Source organism: Heptranchias perlo, chromosome 36 (assembly GCF_035084215.1).
Source record: "Heptranchias perlo isolate sHepPer1 chromosome 36, sHepPer1.hap1, whole genome shotgun sequence".
Classification (NCBI taxonomy): domain Eukaryota; kingdom Metazoa; phylum Chordata; class Chondrichthyes; order Hexanchiformes; family Hexanchidae; genus Heptranchias; species Heptranchias perlo.
The window spans coordinates 16,549,453-16,573,609 of NC_090360.1; the positions used below are offsets into that span (position 1 = coordinate 16,549,453).

The 24,157-nt window shown below is 41.5% G+C and overlaps 1 protein-coding gene across 1 annotated transcript in view; it reads left to right on the forward strand.

Moving 5' to 3' along the window:
• Positions 1-6,406: 6,406 nt before the first annotated feature.
• The window catches only part of LOC137304142 (anthrax toxin receptor 1-like), an 84,865-nt gene continuing 67,114 nt past the window's right edge, over positions 6,407-24,157 (forward strand). Inside the window, exons 1-2 of the mRNA XM_067972638.1 lie at positions 6,407-6,726; positions 24,051-24,122. Coding sequence (XP_067828739.1) covers positions 6,536-6,726; positions 24,051-24,122 — 263 coding nt within the window. The 5' untranslated portion in view covers positions 6,407-6,535. The remainder of the gene's footprint in view (positions 6,727-24,050; positions 24,123-24,157) is intronic.

The following is a 24,157-nucleotide window of genomic DNA, read 5'->3' on the forward strand; positions in this document are numbered from 1 at the left end:
GTAACGTTGGTTGCTGCAGCATATTTTGCATCTCGTCCTGTCATCATTTCTTCTACTTCATAACCTCCAGTAACCATGACCTTAGAAAGCTATAAATGTGCACTGTTGGTGCCAAACAGTATTAGAAAATACAGTTACGTTCACGTTAGGGGAAGTACAGAAAAATAACCATAAAATATCATAAAATGGATTTCTCACGCAACTTCGTTTATGTATTTATGATGCAGGTGAAACATAAAATCAATATATATGCATAGGTAACGGATATGAATCCATTGCAAATGATATGAATGTTTGATTCAACTCGTTAACTATAGCCTATTCGTCACATTGAATAAAGTTTTTTAAACGATTTAATTTCGGGCATTAGAATGAATCATAAGACAGACTTATCAATGTGTGATATCATTGGTTATTTTAATAAAATACTTGGGTAGCATATATGAATTTATCTAATCTTCCTTGAAATTGATGTTATTGTGCACATCAGGCGAAGCGATGTTGACAATTTGTGACAATTCTGACCGACCCCTGATTATCTGAGGCGCTTTCCAAATATTTTATCATGAGCATTGTGTAGAGCTGATACCTAAATTAATTGATGCGAAAACTAATGATCTGAGAGCTCATGTTGGATGAATATATCCACGGCATTCAACGGTGACAAGGTTGGTGACATAGATTAGTTAGGATTTTTTTTAAACACAAAGACTGAGTAGGTATTTTAACCGTTGCCGATAATTCTGTTTATCAGGTTTAACATTTTATTCACGTTTTGATCTCTCGGTCTTCTGTTGGGTTAGAAGCTGACTGATAGAGGCATTAGCGTTTTTCTATTTCTGACTCCCAATAGCGCAAAGCAGGTCTTTTCAAATCGTTTCGCACCTCTGCTCTCTCGGCTCAATGTGAAATAACTTCTCGGGGTCTCACCCTGAGTCTAGTGACACTTGGAAGCATGGTACCGTATTTACTGTTCATTCATTCCACCCCTTTCCTTCCAGCTAATTCGAATCTGTCTTTTATTTCACAATACCAACTGACACGCGTGCAAAATCAATTTGACACGAAGACGCCAAGATCAACATAATTATCTTCAGTATGCCACAGAGAATGCTTCAGACTGTTGGAAGCAATATAAATATAAATATTTCCCGCTGAATAGCCACTGTTTGAAAAGACAACTGTAGAAATGGAGAACTTACTGCTAAGTTGCAATGTTATTACATTGCTTTAAACGTTTAAACTATATTGTGGACAACACTGTTAGGTGCCCATTCACAGTGATCTGATAGAAACTGGCACAAGCACTGGTCTAAACGCTCACAAAAGTATATGCGATGTGGGTGAATGCGTCTCTCTCTCTCTCTCTTCTATTGTGTATGAGAGGAAAGTCAAGGGATTGTTCATTTGATGCATATCAGCTCACTGAGCCTGATCCCCCATTGTCTGTCCATCTGTCTGCCTGTTAGTTCCGGCCCTTTTTTTTTCAACCATCACTGTTAATATCATGTTAAAAGCACCATTTCTTTTTGCGTGTAATAAACGACCACCATTAGTTACTGTTCAGATTGTTTTTAAGTCATCCAATTTTTAAAAAAATCCAGACGTAACAGTTGCTGTATTATGAAATTATATTCAGGCTTCATGCAGCACTTAACTGTGGCTGAATAATCGCGACCTAATTATACCGTACACAACTGCATTACACGGAAGAATTGTGTTTTATCATATCGGTAATTGATCTTTAAATATATTTGACTTAAGAATCAAGTCCCCGTCTAAAGGGTTGCTGATAGTAGCATGTTGAGCTATTCTTTTTTTATATATATTTCTATTATCATTAAAACAATTTGGGACGCTATCAGAATCTAGCCTATATATTTAAAACGTGACTGATGATCAGGACTGAAAGAAGGTTTATGACAAGAAATCTGTAACCCCCCTCATATAAAATATCCATACACAATACACATCTACACACATACAAATCCAGCTTTCATTTACCAATGTCAGCCGATGGCTTCTTGGAATCGATTTCTTCAATTTCCCCTTCAGGTATAAGCTTCTTTTGGGCACAGCGATTTCTATTGATCCTGAAAGTGAGAGTGACGCTGGCGAGCGCTGGTTGGAAATGGCAGTTTGTCCCGCTGTAAAAGACACTTTCCTTTGGAAGATCATTTGCTCAGTGAAGCGTGACAAGCAATCCCAGGGCTCTTCCGCTTGCATGCACCCTCAATTGGCACTTTCATTGGTGGTTTATATGGAGCAACCCTAATAATGAACGCATGGAAACGAAGAATTGCATTGCATTTAAAGCAACATTTAATAGCTTTATACACAATATTATATATATATATATACAGTTTAAATGTCTTAAACAAGACAAGTACCTGTTATGATATTAAATGCCTAGATGTGGCAATGTCTATTTATGTCGCTTAATGCACCTGATCTAAAATCAGAAGTAAAATATTATGCATTTATGACAAATCCGTACCTTAGGCTGAATGCAGTGAATTGTATAAAGCCCCTATATGGTGGTAGCGTTTACCTGGCAGGGGTAACGATTTAATAATATTTGTGACACATTTGCAGGGAGTAAGTAAGACAAATAAATATAGAACGCGGCACCTGAAGCCTTTTAGTTATGTTTTGTTGTACAAAGAGTATAAAAATGTAAAATTTGAAATCGATTTTAAATATACGTGTTCGTGTCTATATACAGTCCACATCTTGCAGACTTCTTCACTCACAGAATAAACGTTTTCTGAACGTAGAAATTCTGTCTAAAGCTTTCTGGCCAGACAGATTTCTTAATTTTGAATCTATCAATCATTTAAGAATCGGCGCCACTGATCTTTAAAAACTTTAATCAATATATTAAAAACGGAAGTTAGCAAGATAAACATACGCAGCATGGCATCGAAACAATGCCAGTTTAAATCATTCGAATTCACGGTCTTTGGTGTAGTTATGTATTTATATTGGGCAAACTTGAACCTAATTCTGTACTGTACATTATAAAGAAATGAGCAGTTTTGGAGTCTGCTGTGCAGATTAAACAAGGCAGTGACAAATGATGATGATAGGTTGATTCCTAAACATCAACCTCATTTGTTACCGTCTTGTTTATTAATACGTACAGAACAGCGTGGATGCTGCATTATTTATAAAGCATATTACCAGGTAGAAAACCCTCGTCTACTTCACTTAATGCAGAATCAATGCTTATCGCACAACAATGGTGGGAATAAGTATCACAAAAATATCTTTTCAATTCAGGAGATTAAAAAAAACCTTTGTCAAGCAAGATACCGCACTATCCAGCAAGTCAATTACATTCGAAAAGTGCCACTTGTTTGGGAAAAAAAGCTGCCTGATCTATATATGTTATTTTACAAACACATAGCAATGTTTTCATTAAGTAAATTCAATATAATTGCCGTGGTTCTCATACAACAGGCCTAACTCGAGTGAAATTTGCTGTTTTTTGAATTTACAAATGGGGTTATATCTGCAACTATTTTTATGATTATTAATTCGTATTGGACCATGAAAATATTAGCGAGCAAGAAATATTTTCATATAATCCTTGCCCGAAAATGTACCGAGCTCCGAGAAGCTGCCAAATACCTGTCAAATTAATTAAAGGAACCACATTTTCTGCCAAATACAAAACATACTATTACACACCGCGAATTGTCATCTCAACCCTTTCAAAACGATTTACAAAATCTTATAAAATATTTTCCAACTCACCTGAAAACAAAACGTGACTACGCTATTTATCAAAGGATAAACGAATCTCTGTGGGTAACTTCTACTATTCGTTGAAATTTTAAATGCATAATATACATATAATCAGATGATTTTAATGCAATTGATAATTAAGAAAAAAAATGTATTCCAAGTTATTTTTTTCCGAGAAATTGTTGTGCATTATTGCAAGCGAAACTAAATCTACTCAATTTAGTTGCTAACTATTCGAAATAACTATCCCACTACAGCTCTTGGTCGATTGTCCAACTTGTTTCATACAAAAGTCACCGATGATACGCTTATGTAAAAAGCTTGTATAATGATCAAATGTCTTGTCACAATCAAATAATGCTTAAAATTCAAATAGCAACATCATTTTTGAAAGATGTCGTTCCAAATAAAGGCGTGTCAACGCCTGACAGAAAATTCCTATGAACATCTTGACATCCGAAATAGCCAACCCTTTTGATTAATGTCTACGCAGTTTTAATGGCTTGCTCCGCAATATATGAAGAATTATTTAATCGGTGCGAGAACTCCTGCTAATTTTACCAAAATCTAATGTTTAGGAATTGTTTTTGCAATTTAATAGAATAGCCATAATGCGGAGATTTAGTCAATGCATCAATTTAGCTGAAATTTAACACTATGTGGCAACACCAAAGTAAATCAAATCCCCTGTAGAAACCAAATTTCAATGCACTGATTATATGATTAGGATCTTGAATATCATTAGAAAATAATAGGTTTGCTTACAAAATGCATCAATTTTAAGTTCTGTCTTTAAATTCACGATGCAATTTTCAATGACATGTTTGGCAGTGTAACTTTATATATGAATTTTATATTTGCCTTGCTCTTCGACAAAAGGTCACTACTGTGAATTTATTTTTCTTTGAGCTTGTTACCGACTATCACGGATACGTCATAACATGATAGTTGCAGTTTATTTTTACATTTTAATATCTAACAACAGAATGTATTTGAAGCCTTTTAAACTAACACTATAGTCAGTATTGAGAAAGTGATAATAAATTTAGTTCTATGAGACACTAGTTCATCAATTAACCAAAATAAATTCTGATCGAAGCATTCTAAATTAAAATGAAGACAAAAAGGTAAGTACATATTTAAAAAATAATCCTCAATCTTTTGATGTACCTGTTATGCACAATAATTTTCACATTTAGTTACTTTTTAAAATGCTAACATTTGATTCAAGTTACCATGCTTTTGTAAGATAACATTTGAAAAAGTATGTTTGCCTCAAGTCGTGGCAACAGATTAAATGCATAATATAAACTGCCGAGTTAATTTGTGTTGAAATAAAGATATTTTTTAAAGTTGCATGTGCTCTTTGATGCAACCTAATGCAAAGCTGCTGTTATTTTTCAAAGTTGGTGTCACCAATGGCAAATGGTTCAAACGTGTCACTTTATTTCTAAGCTTCTGTAGCTATAAAGCATTGATAGAAGTTGATATAATTCCGTTTAAAAGAGGTATGTTAAGATGCCCTGGGATCTGACGTTAACATTCTGAAAGTCAAATCTGCTCAGCACTTTAGGTCAAATGTAAATAGTGATTGAACATTTGGATTTGCAGCCAGCGGAAAGTATTTTTTTACATCTGAATGCGGATATACCATGTCTATATTACCCGGATCGATGCAAGATAACTGTCTTTATTGGGATTAAATGAGTAGAATAATGTTGCTTCATGGTAACATTCTATAGCGTTAACATTTTATCTCTCAAGCGCCCTCTTACTAGCGAACGCGTACTGCATGATATTTTTGGAAGTCCCTCGAGTCCTCAAATCAACCAAACTGTCTCATCATTAACTCTCCAACCTTAAGCGTTATAGATTTATGAAACGGCCTCTGCATGCCACTCGTTTAATCGAAACTGCAGATTAAGTATTTATCATTATTTTGTGGAATTAAGAAGAAAAGTTTTTGAGCAGTTTATCTATTAACACCACTGCGCGTTTTCATGTAATAATTATAATCGTGTCATTGAAATAAAATAGTGTTGCATGACAGTTCTGGATGATCATTAATTTAAGATTAAGAGGGGAAAAAAGAGCAGACAGGACTAAAATTGGCCAGAAGGGTTGCAAGTCTTACTGTGACAGGAGACTAAAAGAATCAAGTCAGTGTGAGGTATGCTGAAGTATAGCAACTAATGACATTTTATAGGTTGAGTGTACAGTATCATGATACAGCACAGAAGGAGGCGATTCGGCCCATCGTGCCTGTGCCAGCTCTTTGAAAGAGCTATCCAATTAATCCCATTCCCCTGCACTTTTCCCATAGCCCCGCAAAATTTTCCCCTTCAAGTATTTATCCAATTCCCTTCTGAAAGTTATTATTGAATCCGCTTCCACCGCCCTTTCAGGCAGTGCATTCCAGTTCATAACGATATATAAAAGTTAATTTATATAAAAACATGTTATATGTTGCAGCAGCTTCTGGAGGAGCATTGCACTGAATACTACTTTGTCAACCTTTTTTTTTCTGTTGCAATTTGCTTACTTGTGTAGAAATTGGATGCGAGGAAATTACAAGGCTGGTTAAGTTACCAGTCCCAGCCTCCGCACTGACTGTGTGGCAGGGGTCAGGAAACGTCAGAGTCTACAGTGGAAAGGACATGCTGACGTGCTGCTCAGCAACGCCAATTTGAGGGAAATAATTTGCCGGATTTTGCGGGAAGCAATAGTAAAGTTATCACCTATTTGATCTCCCTTGTCTCCAGTGGCGGTGATTGCAGAAGATCGAATGACTTTTTTTTTTAACATTTATGTCCCGAAAATGGCGAGCTTTGAAAGCGGCGTTTGCAGAGCGGCGCTGAGCGCGTTGTTGCTCCTCACCGTCTTCTGCTCATTTACTTCTGGCCAAGTAGAAGAGGACAAAGACGATGATAAGACGTCCTGTCACGGAGCTTTCGACCTGTACTTTATTTTGGATAAGTAAGTGGAAAGCCCTTATACTGGAGTGCTTTATTTACTCTCTTGACTGAACCTCTCTGTGGGACTGCGGGGTTTCTTTTTTTTTTGCTTGAGATGCGATCAAGTTTTTTTTTTAAAAACACAAAAATTAGCACAAAAGGCTGCCTTTTCACTAAATGCACGTTCACTTCGGTGGCTGCAATCAAAAGCAAAACAAAAAATGTACGGGGTGGGCGGGGGGGGGGGAAACAACAAAAAAAATGTTTTTGCAAGTTTTTTCCCCCTTCCTCCTGCAAAAGTGTGCAGATTGCTGCTGGATGTCGTGGCCCCCTCACGCACACTGTTTTGTTTGTGAGGCAGTGGGTGGGAGCCGGTGCTCCGCTGCGCCTCGCTGCCTCCGCTCCTTTTGTTTACTGCACTGAGACTCAATTGTGCAGATCTCCAGCGGAATTTCTGTTTTGAAAGCCGGCTCGCGCATGAGCCGTTGGGGAGATGGGGGGGGGGGGGAGAGAGACTCGCGCAGGAGCCGTTGAGGGGGGAGGGGGACTCGCGCGGAGGAGCCGTTGAGGGGCGCGAGGTGGGTGGTGGAGTAGCGCTCGCGCCCTGGTACACCGTTCTGTTCGCTCCGTCTCCCCCCCCCCCCCACCCACCCACCCAGCTTCGGGCTCTCTGCCCTGGCGGTTGTCAACTGGCGCCGCTCGTGCACGCTGGCGCTGGACGTACGATGGAGCTCTCGCGCGCGCCCGAGGTGGGCGGGGGGGGGGGTGAACAGATGAGCCCTGGCGCTGGGTGAGAGATGCTGGCACTCGGTGAGAGATACTGGCACTGGGTGAGATTGTTTCACTGGGCTAGAGATGCTGGCACTGGGCGAGACATTTACTGACATTGGTGAGAGATACTGACATTTGATGAGAGATACTGGTGCTGGGTGAGAGATACTGGCACTGGGCGATAGATACTGGCACTGGGCGATAGATACTGACCCCTGATGAGAGATACTGGCACTGGGCGAGATACTTTCACTGGGCCAGAGATACTGACACTGGGCGAGGGATACCGACATTAGTCAGAGATACTGACACTTGATGAGAGATACTGGCACTGGGTGAGAGATACTGGCACTGGGCGATAGATACTGACCCCTGATGAGAGATACTGGCACTGGGCGAGATACTTTCACTGGGCCAGAGATACTGACACTGGGCGAGGGATACCGACATTAGTCAGAGATACTGACACTTGATGAGAGATACTGGCACTGGGTGAGAGATACTGGCACTGGGTGAGAGATACTGGCACTGGGCGATAGATACTGACCCCTGATGAGAGTTACTGGCACTGGGTGAGATACTTTCACTGGGCCAGAGATACTGACACTGGGCAAGGGATCCCGACATTGGTCATAGATACTGACACTTGATGAGAGATGCTGGCACTGGCCGAGAGATACTGACACTTGATGAGAGATACTGGCACTGGGCGAGAGATACTGGTGCTGAGTGAGAGCGCTGTAATGAGTGAGAGAGGTACTGTCACTGGATGAGAGAACTTGACACTGGGTGGAAACCCTGACACTGAAAGTGGCACTGGGATGAGAGACTCTGGCACTGAGCGAGGCACACTGGCACTGGACAATGAGGCCCTGGCATTCACTGTCAGATCATGGCACTGGGTGAGGCACTTGTGCTGTGTGATAGACATTGTCACTGAGTGAAGGATACTGTCAGTGAGAGAGGAATTGGTAGTAAATGAGAGAGGCACTGCCACTTGGGTAAGAGATCCTGGCATGGAAGGAGACACACTGTTGCTGAATGAGGGGCACGGGCACTGATGACAGGGACAATGACATTAGGTGACAGAGGAACTGGTGTTGAGTGAGAAAAACACTGACAACAGGTGAGAGATAGACTTGCACTAAGGCAAGACACTGGCACTGGGTGAGAAAGGCATTGGAACTAGTTAAGAGAGACACTGGAACTGAGCAAGAGAGATACTAGCACCAGGCTAAGAGACACTGGCATTGAGTGAGAGACCCTAGCAGAATGAGAGAGGCTCTGTTATTGACTGTGAGGTACATTGGCACTGAGTGAGAGAAACTGGCACTGAGTGAGAGGTACACTGGAATTAGGTAATAGTTGCAGGTAAGGCACTGAATGAGAGGCACATTGGCAGTGAGTGAGTAAGACACTGACACTGAGAAAAACCCTATTACTGAGTGAGAGAGGCACTGGCACCAAATAAGAAAGGAATGGGCGCTGAGTGAAAGATCCTGGTGCTGAATGAGTGAGACTATCATTAGGTAAGAAATCTTGGTACTGAGTGAAAGGTGCACTGGCACTGAGTGAAGGAGATATTGGTCATGTGGGAAAGAGATCCTGGTTGAATGAAAGAAACACTGACACTGAGTGAGAGGCGCACTGGCACTGAAAAGAAAAAGACTTGCATTTATATAGCATCTTATCACAACTCTCAGAAACATCTCAAAGAGCTTCACATACTATTAATTATTTTGGAGTGCATTGATGGTTCTTAGATAACAAACACAAGTCCCCAGAAAAAGTAATCAGATGAATTACCTGGTAATCTGTTTTTAGTGGTGCTGGTCGAGGGAGGAATGTTGATGATGAATCAGGAAACTCCCTGTGCGTCATACCAAGGGACTTTAACGTCCATCTGAACCACTAGACTGGACCTCGGCTTAACATCTGCTCCAGGTCTGCATCTCTGACAATGATAAATCCCTCAGTATTGTCCTGGAATGTTGGCGTAGATTATGTACTCAGATTTTGGAGTGGCCTCAGACCCACAACTTTCTGGCTCAGAGGTGACGTTATTGGGTGAGGCACACTGTTATTGAGTGTGTGAAAGAGTGAGGCTCTAGAGTTGGTAATGAGACAGACCCTGGTACTGGCAATGTCCGAGAGAGCAATAAACCCTTGCAGTGGCAAAGGGTGAGAGAGAATATTCCTGGAAGTAACAATAAGAAAGAGGTATTGATAGCGTGAGAGAGACTCTGTGGTACTAGCACTGGCATCGAGAGAGATAGATACCCTTGACATTAAGAGAATAACACTGGTACTGAGTGAAGTAGAGATATATCCTGGCACTGAGTGAGAGAGACACTGCCACTGATTGAGTGAATAAGGGACTAAAACTAGACACAGATGCATTCTGAAATAGCCTGCCTTGTCACCAGAATGTCAAAGTTAATTCTTAAAAATTAAGAAATACTTTAAAACAAAAACTTTTCATTTCTCAATTTTGAAGAGGACAGCTGATGAAGTATGTGATTACAAAACAAAAAAAGTGCCACTCCTGGAAATCTGAAATAAAAACAGAAATTCTGGAAATGCATAGCACTTGACCAGGTTAACATCTTGGACAAGACCGGTCTCTTTCCTGAAACATTAATATGTCTTTTGCTTTCCGAGGTTGACCAACTTGCTGTTTATTTTCAGCATTTTTGTTTTTATTATTGTTTGTATCAGATGGTTTAGGAGAATCAACCTCAGCTTATTAGACACTTTTATGTGCATATATGGCAGTTTATGGTTCCTGTGAGTTGAGTTCAGTGACAGGGTATGAGAAACTGGCCATTTTCAGCTTGTGTTCCTTGGAAACTGCACATAACCCAGACAGCACAAAGAAAGGATTCACTGAGCTCACATCCTTTCTGCTCTTCCTGGACATTTTGTGTAGCAATATCCTATTTAGCTGGTGCATATATAGGAAATCTCAAAAGTTATGTTTAAAATCCAAGAAATTAGTTGTCACTTTTAAATGTACACAAAACTTGACATTCAAATTTATAAAACAGTTAAAACCATTAATTAATTGAATAATTAATCAGAAAATGTTCAAAATTCCTATATTTTTGAAGCATTGTGTTATATTGCCTATATTTATTTGTTTATAGATAATGGGGCTGAAATTCCTTCAGGGTTCAGCTGGCCTCTTGCCATATCTCCAGCAAGAGACTGGCAGAACCTCCCGAAACACAGTGGAGACCCGGTTACACCTGGCCCCCGCTGTTTCCAACTTGTCTTGTAAGGGGCAGAATCTCTGCCTGCCTTTTAGAAGACAAATATCATTGGGGAATGGAGCCGGGGTGAGGACTCTCTTTGCCAAAACCTCTGCTTCAGTGGCTCAGTTGGGACCTGGGATATCTGTGGAGGATGGTATGCTCAGTGAGGTGAGGCATACCAGACTCCACATGGGTGGATGTGTGCCCCTGTGGTGGATTCCGGGCCAGGGAAATGGCTGGGACCCCCAAAGATAAGTGAAATTTTCAAGACTAGCCCCTTGTACAGGGGACTGAGGGGAACATGGCTTGGATTGGGGGGTTTGGTTTGTATAGTGTTCCCTATTGCTTGTAAGCTATCATTCAAAAGGTCTGTTTTCTTTGACTCTCACTCTCTTAGCGAGAGTTGTGCTTCTAACCAGCCAGTAAGAGGTATGCAAAAGGAGGTTAATGGGCCTATTATAGATGATTTCAATTCACTCTTTAAAGGAAATGTATGGCCTCCACTCAATAAAATGTGGCCCCATACAGTGTGGCCAAGTTGAGGAACTCAGTAGAGTGGGGGCTCAAATACATGTTCCTCCAATCAATCTTCAATGCACTGTGCTTCCTCTTAGGAGCATCTTTTGAAAATGGAAATAGATCACCTCATCCTTTGGTGGGTTTGTGTGCCACATGGTGATACGAAGACCTACAAAATAATCCCCTCCATCTCCCTCTCTTCCTTTAAGACTCTCTTCAAAACTCAACTCTTTGATCAATATCCTAACATCTCCTTCTTTGTCTCTGTGTCCATTTTTTCCTTATGCCTCTGTGAAATGCCTTGGGATGTTTTTCTGTAAGGTGCTATATAAATGCAAGTTTCTGTTGTTGAGCATTCCAAGATCAAGGTGTTCTAATTGGCCTTAGTGTTCCTGGGATAAGGAGGGCAAAGAAATTAGCCAGGGTTACCATTTATGATTGCTGACAAGTAACCCTGCTAGAATGTGAGAGGGGGTGAATTTGTGAAAAGTTATAGCAGTAGAGCAGGGGAAGCCTCAAAGAAATTCACCCCCATAGTGCCTGAATGTCAGGCGAGGACAAGATCAGTCTTGTTTGCAATGGCTCCTTATGGTCAAATATCATACTTACTGTCTATGGTCACACATGTTGAATGGCCAATTGGATGAGGTACCAGAATGCTGCTGGCTCTAGAACTGTACTTGAGCTTTCAGAAAAGGAAGTCAGGAGAGAAAATGTTCCCTCAGATAGTGCAGTCCATGTAGAGAATGCAGGTTCACTACACCTTAAGACTGTGCAGTTCATTGCTACTCAATGCATTATGCTGATTCTAAAGTTATTTAAGTATAGGAACATTTATTATTTACCTGGTTTGAGAATAGGGTTTACATAAGTATTGTTACTTGAGTCCTTGTATGAACAAGCACAATAGCAGTACATGTAAACAGGAGAAACCGATGGAGATTGTGAAATAGCATCTAGTGATGGCTTGTTAATCAACATGTGTCAAAGGGAGAGTGTAAACCTTGAAACATGTTTGTTTCAATTAGTTGATAGTATCCAAGAATAAGTCTTTTTGCTGGAAATTTTTTACTGCCTAAAAAAAGAAAACTTATGTTTAATGTATTTAATTCAGTCTTGGTGTGTCCTTATTAAAGAAACAAGGACAAGGTTATCTATATGAATGCTTATTGTATTTCTTTGAATATATCCTGTCACTATTTTATATTTATATAGTTGTATATCCATCAAAACCTCATGTGACATTAAAACATAATACGTTGCAATATTAAAACCATAGGTTTCAGTACATTATGACCTAAAACCCCAGTTCAGAATATGTCAATCCATTTGTTCGAGTGCTTGCAAAAATAAATAACTAGTCTCCATAACATAGTCCCTGTTGCTTACACTTCTAGTGGTGCTGTATTTAAATACTCCTTTGTAATTTTACTTGCCCTAGCCTGCCCAAATGAAAGTGGTAGTGATGCACGTGAGCTCTAGTCATTGGGAAAGAAAAATAGCTTAGTTTTAAAAGAAAAGAAAAAAATTCTCAAAGTAGTAAATTATTTTAAGGATTACCATCAAAAAGTCATTATGTGGAAATAAAAAGAAAAAAATGAACATGCCATGAAACCCAAAATAAAAGTTGTATTTCCAGTATTTCTATTTGTACTTTAAAAGGCCATAATGTGTTGAAAATGAGGAGAGATCACATTTTGTAGCATCTTTTTTTTGTTCCGAGGTAGTTTGAATATAAATGTAACAATTATTTCAGTGCGGTAATCTAATTGAAGGGTTCAGATGAGATCGTAAACTATAAAAGTAAAGCTGAAATGGTTTATACCAGCCTTTTGAATTCAGGCATTTAGATTTATATATTGAAGCCTCAATGCTATTTTATTGATATAATATATACTGAACTTCTTGTTTTCTGGTAACCAGCTATATATTATCACCCAATAAACTTGCAGTGATTACGCCAAAATTGTTAATCCTTTACTGAGAATGTCACTATACATTAACTTCACTTAACATCTGCCTGTCTGTGTACACCATGCCACAGGCAAAATAAAAGATTGAGAGCAAAACTTCTTTCACCAACTCCATAGTAAATCTATCTATTTGTAGTCTGGTGTGTCAGTAGGGTTTGGGAAAGTGACTGTAGGGCATGAAATATGGTGACTGGCTATTTTTTAATGAATGGGACGCTCAAGCCAATAAGAAGATACTGCTTTTGTTTTAGAAAAGTCATAATTTTTACCATCTATTCATATCATTAAACGTTCTGCATCTATCATGCATCTGTCTCGTAGCTCCTTTCAAAGACATCACACCTGAAAGTGTTACCTCAGAGGCATCATAACTCATGGCAGACACACCTTAGGGTGCCGCACTTCTAAAGTACCACATTGATAGGGAAAAATAATTCTGTTTGGCCTAAATATTCACTTATGCTTTAAGTTACCAGTAAAATCTCTGATTCACTAAATGTGAACAAATAAAAAAAAGCAGAAAGTACCAATGAGGAATGAGTAACTAACAAAAAAACTGAAAAATCAAATCCCTCAATTTTTTTCAAAGCTACAATTCACAAATCAGGAAGTACCACAAACCACCCAATCAAATTACTCGAATTGCCCCTTCACACTGTTATTGACTACCATTTACTTTCTTCACTGAGGTCAGGATATACGGCTAGAAATAATAATTCTAACACAATAACCATGTAAAAAAAAAATCAGAGTTGCAGTTTTTACCTTGCTCCTAAAAATAGTTTCCCTGGAATTTTCATCATTAATTTTTAACCAACACATAGGAGTAGAGAGGGGTGGGGCAGGGCTTACAAACAGCAAGTCCTGGCACATGCTGTGAATGGCCAGTCATGCTGTCAATCATAAATAATTTCTGGAAATTGTTAATCCAGATACATGGTGGGTGCTACTGTGTTGAGTCTCTTCAGCTGACTTTGGTAACTCTGGGAAGCTGCATGATGTTGAGCTAGGCTTCTTACAAAACCCCAGGGGATAAATTTTAACATTGAGCCGGGAAGGGAGCAGGGGTAAGATTTCCAGGTGTGAATCCCGGAAGGTAAGTGGGGGGTCCTAATCGCTAATCAATTGCACTTCCAGGTTTCGAGCGTCGCCTGATTGACAGGGTGGCTGGCTGTCGGGCAGGAAGGCCTGCTGCAGCAGACCGCAGCCAGGGATAGGAGGGAAGGAGGGAGGGATATTGGGCTGGGGAGAAAATCGGGGGCCGAGGAACGGATCGGGGGCAGAGGAACAGATTGGGGGGGGGGGGCGAGGAACAGATCGGGGTGGGGGGAGCGCAGAGGTACAGATCAGGGGAGGCCGAAGAACAGATCGGGGGGCAAAAGAACAGATCAGGGGGCAGACGAACAGATCAGGGGGGGGGCCAAAGAAAGGATTGAAGGTCCGGGAAGAAGATTGGAGGTTGCTGGAGGTCGGGTGAAGAGTTGGAAATAGGTGGGGGTCCACCAGCGGAGCGGGGGGCGCGGGGGAGGGGGGGTCGGCCGACAGGGGAGAGTCCTGTCGGCCAGGTGAGCTTGTTACGCCTGGATGAAGCACTCCTGCTCCTTCAGGCCCAGAAGCAGTGTATTAAGGGTACTCGCCTCATGGATCCGGTCCTTCCCGCCTGCTTTCACAAGCGATGGGAAACCCGGACCGGTAAGATTAAATTTGTTTTATTATTCCAATACACAAAATATTAAGTACCTCAAGTATCTCAATGAGGTACATTGCCCTTTTAATTTTCAGCCTGCTGGCTTTAAGTGGGGGCGGGACTACCTGGTGTCTGCTCTCCACAAACACACACACAACACACATATACCTGCCTGGGTTAAACCCAGAAGTAGGCTTGTTGGAGCTGGAATGCCATTCTGCTCTGAAAACAGTATTTTTCTCCCACTTCTCCTGTTTTTGGAGGGTAAAATTTATCCCTAGGCCTCCAGCAAAAACCATTCTTACAGGCATTTCTAACACAGAAAATCCTACTGTACAGGAACTTTTTTTGTAACTGTCGTAATTTTTAAAATACATTTATTGTGTTATAAATCTTATTCTCAGTATTGCAAGATTTCCAGTGACAATCCAGGATGGTAACCAAAAGCATTTTCAAAGAATATTTGAAGTGATTTCACTATCTACTTGTTCAATTATGATTTGTTATTGTTTTTTGAATTTGGGATTTGAGCAATTCAGGTATGATGTGATGCGAAATTTGCAAATTCAAAGTGTGATTTAAAATGGGAGCGGGTACTGGGTAATAGAAGTGATTGTCATTTCTTCAGTGAAAAGAATTTGAAAGATTTTGCAAAAAAGCTCCCCAGAGGCAGTGAATGAAGTAAGTGTTTTTTGGTTGGTTCCTGGAAAATAAATAGTGTTTTCCTTAACCACTGGAGGAACATAAATAAATATCACAGCCACTTAAGTAAATGTGTTAACATAAGCAATTGTTTTTGACTTCTCAGCATAAAATAAATGAAAAAGGTAATACAAAATATATAGACTTGACACACTTTTTTTCTCATCCTGCCTTTTACCCTCTCCTTCTCCCCCTGTCCCTGCATGGTTCTGATAAGTATCTCTTTCCCTCTCTATCTCTATCTCTGTGTCACAGATAATTTTCCTTTCAAAACTTAACTCAAAAAGGTTCAGAAGTTCATGTTTTACCTTGTTTTCATTTCTCTAGGAAAGACAAATCACAATTACTGGTATAGCTTCTGTGTTCTTGTACTTAAGTTTTACCGCACAAATTGTCTTCAATCATACTGCTACATGAGCGGAAGGTTTTCCACCATGCATATGCTCAAACTGTGACATACTGGAAATTGTAGGCACAACTGATTGCTAGGAGTTGTAGCTGTTGTTACTTCAGCTGCTAGTGATGGCTCTGGGAAGAATATGAACTAGAACCATAAGCTTATTGGAGAGACATAGGCCCTGAGATGGAAAATGTTCTTAAACACATTTCAAACATGATTCAATAGGTTAGTTTAATAATTTTTTGTCATTTTTGACACTTTCCATGTCCATTATTTTACAGGTCTTATTTCTAAAAGTGCTTAGTGGACAATCCAATAGTAGTCTAAAGGATTATTGAGAAAGGAATAGAAGGATAGTTGATAGGGTGAGATGAAGTAAGGTAGGAGGAGGTTCAGGTGGAGTATAAATACCAGTATAGACCAGTCAGACTGAATGGCCTGTTTCTGTGCTGTAAAATTCTATGTAATGCTACGTAATTTGCAGCAATTTGATTGGCTCTGCTTCTACTCCTTGCTATTGGTAGCTGCTGTTGATTTTTGATTCGGAGTTTTTGAAATTGCTGACTGGTAGTTTTTATTTCTGGTTGCGATGTGTTTATTGGCACAGTCCATACTTGTTTAGTTGTTCTTTGTTGCTGATTTCTGAATATGAAATTTGAGCTAATCCAGGTGCAAATGTGCTGCAAAATTTTCAAAGAGAAAAGTGTGATGCTGAAGTGTGGGACTGACACGAATTGTGCATACTGTTATTATTTGTGTTATAGAGGGTCTCTCATCTCTTGGTAAGTCAGATGATACAGTGTTTTATATAGGTATAAGTAACAGAAAATACAGCTGTTGTGTGACTGGCTGGCTTTCTCTGAGGTTGAATTTAAGTGCCTGAAGAAAAAATTTGTTCTCCATGAATTTGGAAGTAAGTAGGAAAGAAGTTCAAAAATCCTGTCACAGGCAAAATAGCAAATGGGAGAAATATTGCTAAAAATATTATTAGGTGTTAGATGTGGAACTGCAAACAGATGCTCAGGCTTGCAGCCTGAAGCTCTCCCCTGCTGTATGGGCTTTCTCAGTGGAGTCAGCAGCCCTGAATGCACAGGATAGACTGATTCACCTCGCAGCCTTCTACATTGTCTACCCACTGTTTCTCCTCCTTCGCAGAATGCAGGTATTGTGGACTGCTACATGTTGATGGCCGCATGGCTACTTCCTGGATAATGGCTACGGATCTGCATGATGATGTTTCTAAAGTCAGATACCACCAGAACATTAATTATGTGCAAATCTTTTCTTTTTGTGTAAACCATGGGGTAGATATGAAGAATGCTGATGCCTGTATGGGTTTCATATGTGACTTTTTCCACTTGAGAAAGTCACCTCTGCGGTTTCAACCTTAGTGCACCTAATGTTTATAGGTGAGACTTACGGTGTGGGTGAAGCGAAATTTGACCTGACAAAATTTGGTTACAGTTATTTAAACCACCATTTGAATATAATTATGAGGCCTGCACACTCCTGAAGCATAGGCCTAAAAATTTTCCAAAACTGGTCTCATAAAATCAGGCACAGTGTGCTTCAGGCACTTGAAACCTCATGCCCAATTTTTTGAACTCTACCGGCAGAGTGCAAGGCCTACCAGTGGCACAAGGCTCACAAAATCAGGACTTTAATATGTAACTAGCAGATCTTCTGTAGCATTGGTTAAGATGAGTCAGAAGATATGCTGTTTTATGTTATGTAATATAGAATATACCTATGAGGCCATTGATTTTTGGTGATAATAATAAAAATACAATTGATATTCTAAGTATTATGGGATATAAATATTTTTGGTTCAAATTATGCAATTGGTCCACATTTTCTTGTAAATTGTAAATTAGTGGTTTTGATTGTTATTATAGGGCCAACTTTCCACGGCTACCTACATATTGTGGAGCCTTGCTGGCAACGTATGTGGTCACTGATACCTTACACAGTGTTCTTCCTGCACCCAATTTTCTGATGGGTGATTTTGCTGTACATAAGGAGGTTTTCGCTGCAGGCCTGTGAACCCTTCTTAACATATTTTAATTATTTTAATTGATCCTTTACAGATGTTCCCATGGTTGGACAAAACTTGGTCCATGGCATGCTCCTTGCCCTCTGTCGAGAATGGGTTTGGCTACATTTATAGATTTACCTATAGCTGATTGCAATTTCAGTGCAGTTTTTGCTTATTGGGCATTTGTTTGGCTGCATTGTACATTATGCATATTTATGGTAGCCTCCATTGTTTGTTCTTTTTAACAGTGCATACCGACATTGTTGCCTAAAGCTTTGGCCTGTGTACAAATTGCAGTTAATTGCAGGAAATATGGGAATCCTTTTATATTCAATCATGCTGAATGATCTGTTTAGTGTAAACATTGTAGTTCACATGTGGAGCCTTGATGGCCACATGGCTACCATCTACAATGTCCTGCAATCCCAGAAATCCCACCAGTCTGAAGAAGTTTTGTGCCCTCTCGTGTTGCTGGGTCATCATCCTTATCCTTCCCCAGTTGAAAAGACCCAGTAACAGATGAATGACTAGTTAATTTGTTTTTTTGGTGGTGTTGGTTGAGGGATGAATGTTGGCCAGGACACCAGGCAAACTCCCTGCTCTTCTTTGAAAAGAATCATGGGATCTTTTACATCCATCTGAAAAGTCAGATGGATGCAGTAAATTGCTTGCAGTAAATTCCATTGCCATTCATGACAGTGCACTTTTTTCCTGGTAACTATGGACATTCTGCTTCTCATCTAGTGATTGTGGACTTGTATCAGTTCCCAATGACCATGCCTCTTCCATACGCTTCATTGTGCCCTCCCCACCCTAAAGTGCTATGAGACCTTCTACCAGTATCCAGATTGCCCAGTGTTCCAGGGCTCTCCAAGTGCTCCCATTCCTGACCCTAATCTGCCTACACTAGTCTCCCAAATTCTCCTAAATTTCAGCTCCACTTATTGCTGCCAGACCTCCTAAAATGCTCCCAGACTGCAGACCTCTCGAATGCTGTCTTCAGAGAATCTTACAGCCCGGAAGGAGGCCTTTCAGTTCATTGTGCCAGTGCTGGATGTGCCTGAGCCCTTATGAGAGAAATATGGAAGATACTGACAACACAGGGAAGGATTGGAACTTAATCAAAGATGAGGAAATGAGTCAAAAACAAATAGAGCAATGAGTGTGTGACAAAAGGGAGAAAAAAAGAATGGAAGGCAAACAGAAAGGGAAAGAGTGACAGGAAGAATTAGTGTACGAAGAATGAAGGACATCTGCGGGAACTGAAAAACATTTTTTTAGTTGTCTCTGAACAATGCCGCAGGCGATTAACTAGTATATTATTAAAATTATGTATATGTAGCAGCGATTTCAAAGCAATAATCTCTTCTTTGAGTGTGGATAACAGTATCTTTGATGAGATTTCTGCCTTGTAATGACTCCTGGGTATCCTTAATCTGCAAGCATTATAGGTTTTAATAATTTGTGGAGTGATTCTATTCAGGTTTAGTTATTTTCTGCTAACAGCAGCTGTCAACCTGTGCTCCAAAGTGCAGTTGCGCTCTATGTCAACGAATCATGATGTTCACACTACATGATGCATGACTGTGACATAATTACTGCAAGTTTGCAGTCTATTAATAGAAAATACTAGTGGACAGAATATAATTTCATAGCATGTATATTTAATTATGAACTGCAAAATAACCACACTCAGATTGTGCTCTCATTATGATAATATTTAATCAATGTTATGCAAAGGTCCTGTCTTCACACTGAGGACACCATCCAATGTGTTGTGTGGCACTACCACTGTGCTAAATGGGATCAGAACAGATCTAGCAGCTCAAAACTGGGCATTCATGAGGCACTGTGGGCCATCAGCAGCAGCAGAATTGTATTCCAGCACAATCTGTAAACTAATGGCCCAGCATATTCCTCACTCCACCATTACCAACAAGCCAGGGGATCAACCCTGGTTCAGTGAGGAGTGTGGAAGAGCATGCCAGGAGCAGCACCAGGCGTACCTAAAAATGAGGTGCCAACCTGCTGAAGCTACAACTCAGGACTACATGCATGCTAAACAGCGGAAGCAACATGCTACAGACAGAGCTAAGCGATTCCACAACCAACGGATCAGATCAAAGCTCTGCAGTCCTGCCACATCCAGTCGTGAATGGCGGTGGACAATTAAGTAACTAATGGGAGGAGGACGCTCCGTGAACATCCCCATCCTCAGTGATGGCAGAACCCAACACGCGAGTGCAAAAGACAAGGTTGAAGCGTTTGCAACCATCTTCAGCCAGAAGTGCTGAGTGGATGATCCATCTCGGCCTCCTCCCGATATCCCCACCATCACAGAAGCCAGTCTTCAGCCAATTCGATTCACTCCACGTGATATCAAGAAACGGCAGAGTGCACTGGATACATCAAAGGCCATGGGCCCCGACAACATCCCGGCTGTAGTGCTGAAGACTTATGCTCCAGAACTAGCCGCACCTCTAGTCAAACTGTCCCAGTACAGCTAGAACACCGGCATCTACCTGATAATATGGAAAATTGCCCAGGTATGTCCTGTCCACAAAAAGCAGGACAAATCCAATCCGGCCAATTACCACCCCATCAGTCTACTCTCATTCATCGGCAAAGTGATGGAAGGTGTCGTTGACAGTGCTATCAAGTGGCACTCACTCACCAATAACCTGCTTACCGATGCTCAGTTTGAGTTCCGCCAGGACCATTCGGCTCCAGACCTCATTACAGCCTTGGTCCAAACATGGACAAAAGAGCTGAATTCCACAGGTGAGGTGAGAGTAACTGCCCTTGGCATCAAGGCAGCATTTGATTAAGTGTGGCACCAAGGAACCCTTGTAAAATTGAAGTCAATGGGAATCAGGGGGAAAACTCTCCAGTGGCTGGAGTCATACCTAGCACGAAGGAAGATGGTACTGGTTGTTGGAGGCCAATCATCTCAGCCTCAGGACATTGCTGCAGGAGTTCCTCAGGGCAGTGTCCTAGGCCCAACCATCTTCAGCTGCTTCATCAATGACCTTCCCTCCATCATGAGGTCAGAAATTGGGATGTTCGCTGATGATTGCACAGTGTTCCATTCCATTCGCAACCCTCAGATAATGAAGCAGTCCGTGCCCACATGCAGCAAGACCTGGACAACATCCAGGCTTGGGCTCATAAGTGGCAAGTAACATTCGCGCCAGACAAGTGGCAGGCAATGACCATCTCCAACAAGAGAGAGTCTAACCACCTCCCCTTGACATTCAACTGCATTACTATTGCCGAATCCCCCACCATCAACATCCTGGGGGTCACCATTGACCAGAAACTTAACTGGACCAGCCACATAAATACTGTGGCTACAAAAGCAGGTCAGAGGCTGGGTATTCTGCGGCGAGTGATTCACCTCCTGACTCCCCAAAGCCTTCCCACCATCTACAAGGCATAAGTCAGGAGTGTGATTTAATACTCTCCACTTGCCTGGATGAGTGCAGCTCCAACAAGACTCAAGAAGCTCGACAACATCCAGGACAAAGCAGCCCGCTTGGTTGGCACCCCATCTACCACCCTAAACATTCACTCCCTTCACCACCGGCGCACAGTGGCTGCAGTGTGTACAATCCACAGGATGCACTGCAGCAACTCGCCAAGGCTTCTTCAACAGCACCTCCCAAACCTACGACCTCTACCACCTAGAAGAACAAGGGCTGCAGGCACATGGAAACACCACCACCTGAACGTTCTCCTCCAAGTCATACACCATCCCGACTTGGAAATATATCGCCGTTCCTTCATCATCGCTGGGTCAAAATCCTGGAACTCCCTGCCTAACAGCACTGTGGGAGAACCTTCACCACAAGGACTGCAGTGGTTCAAGAAGGCAGCTCACCACCACCTTCTCAAGGGCAATTAGGGATGGGCAATAAATGCTCAGCGACATCCACATCCCATGAAGGAATTTTAAAAAATCTCAACCTGCGTTAAAGTTGGTTGTAGCTGTTGTGAGGTCAGTTCCAGCCAATATATTATAAAGTACTAGTCAATTTATTTTTCAAGCTGCAATTGTATTACATAGTGTCTTTCCGCTATATAAATTACAGTAAGAAAGACCTTGCAACTGCATAGTATCTTTCATGAAGTACTTGTGAAGTATAGTCACTGTGTTCATTAGAATAAACACGGCAGCCAATTTGTGCATAGCAAGGTCCCATAATCAGCAAATGTAAGGAATCTTACAACACCAGGTTATAGTCCAACAAATTTATTTTAAAATCACAAGCTTTCAGAGATTATCCCCTTCGTCAGGTGAATGAGTGAAAAGGTTCTCAAATCACATATCTTATACTAGGCTGGGACAGCATCACACCAATCAAAAGGTGTCGTTGTTATTCAAACAGGCCAGTCACGGAGAACAGCACGTCCCAGTACACTGGATATACATTGTGTCAATTACACAGACAGACAGAAAGAAACCCAAATGGCAGAGAGAGAGAAAGAATATTAAAAACATAACTTTTTTTTCCCCTTTTTGCTGGTGGGGTTACGTGTAGCGTGACATGAACCCAAGATCCCGGTTGAGGCCGTCCTCATGGGTGCGGAACTTGGCTGTCAACTTCTGCTCGACGATTTTGCGTTGTCGTGTGTCTCGAAGGCCGCCTTGGAGAACGCTTACCCGAAGATCGGTGGCTGAATGTCCTTGACTGCTAAAGTGTTCCCCGACTGGGAGGGAACACTCCTGTCTGGCGATTGTTGCGCGGTGTCCGTTCATCCGTTGTCGCAGTGTCTGCATGGTCTCGCCAATGTACCATGCTCCGGGGCATCCTTTCCTGCAACGTATGAGGTAGACAACGTTGGCCGAGTCACAGGAGTATGAACCATGTACCTGGTGGTGGTGTCCTCTCGTGTGATGGTGGTATCTGTGTCGATGATCTGGCATGTCTTGCAGAGGTTGCCGTGGCAGGGTTGTGTGGTGTCGTGGACGCTGTTCTCCTGAAAACTGGGTAACTTGCTGCGAACGATGGTCTGTTTGAGGTTGGGTGGCTGTTTAAAGGCGAGTAGTGGAGGCGTGGGGATGGCCTTAGCGAGGTGTTCGTCGTCATCGATGACATGTTGAAGGCTGCGGAGAACATGGTGTAGTTTCTCCGCTCCGGGGAAGTACTGGACGACGAAGGGTACTCTGTTGGTTGCGTCCCATGTTTGTCTTCTGAGGAGGTCTATGCGATTCTTCGCTGTGGCCCGTCGGAACTGTCAGTCGACAAATCGAGCGTCATATCCCGTTCTTACGAGGGCGTCTTTCAGCGTCTGTAGGTGTCCATCGCGTTCCTCCTCGTCTGAGCAGATCCTGTGTATTCGTAGGACCTGTCCATAGGGGATGGCCTCTTTGACGTGGTTGGGGTGGAAGCTGGAAAAGTGGAGCTTCGTGAGGTTGTCCGTGGGCTTGCGGTAGAGTGAGGTGCTGAGGTGCCCGTCTTTGATGGAGATTTGTGTGTCCAAGAAAGAAACCGATTCTGAGGAGTAGTCCATGGTGAGTTTGATGGTGGGATGGAACTTGTTGATGTTATCGTGTAGTCTCTTCAGTGATTCTTCGCCGTGGGTCCATAGGAAGAAAATGTCGTCGATGTATCTGGTGTATAGCGTTGGTTGGAGGTCCTGTGCAGTGAAGAAGTCGTGCTCGAACTTGTGCATGAAAATGTTGGCGTATTGGGGTGCGAATTTGGTCCCCATGGCTGTTCCGTGTGTTTGGGTAAAGAACTGGTTATCGAAGGTGAAGACATTGTGATCCATAGTCAGCAATGAGATAATGACCAGATAATGTGCTTCTGGTGGTGTTGGCCAGGACAGTGGGAGAACTCACTGTTATTCTTAAAATAGTGCCATGGGATCCTTTACATCCACCTGAGAGGGCAGACAGTTTAATATCTCATCCAAAAAACAGCACCTCTGAAAGTGCAGCACCTCTCCAGTACTTGCGTAGTGCAGATTAACAATAATTATGTTGACTATATTTTTTTCAGATCTGGAAGTGTTAGAAACCATTGGATTGAAATATATTCTTTTGTTGAACTTCTGGCTGAGAAATTTTTAAGGTATCATTAAGTCTATTTAACATTATTGCTGTCAA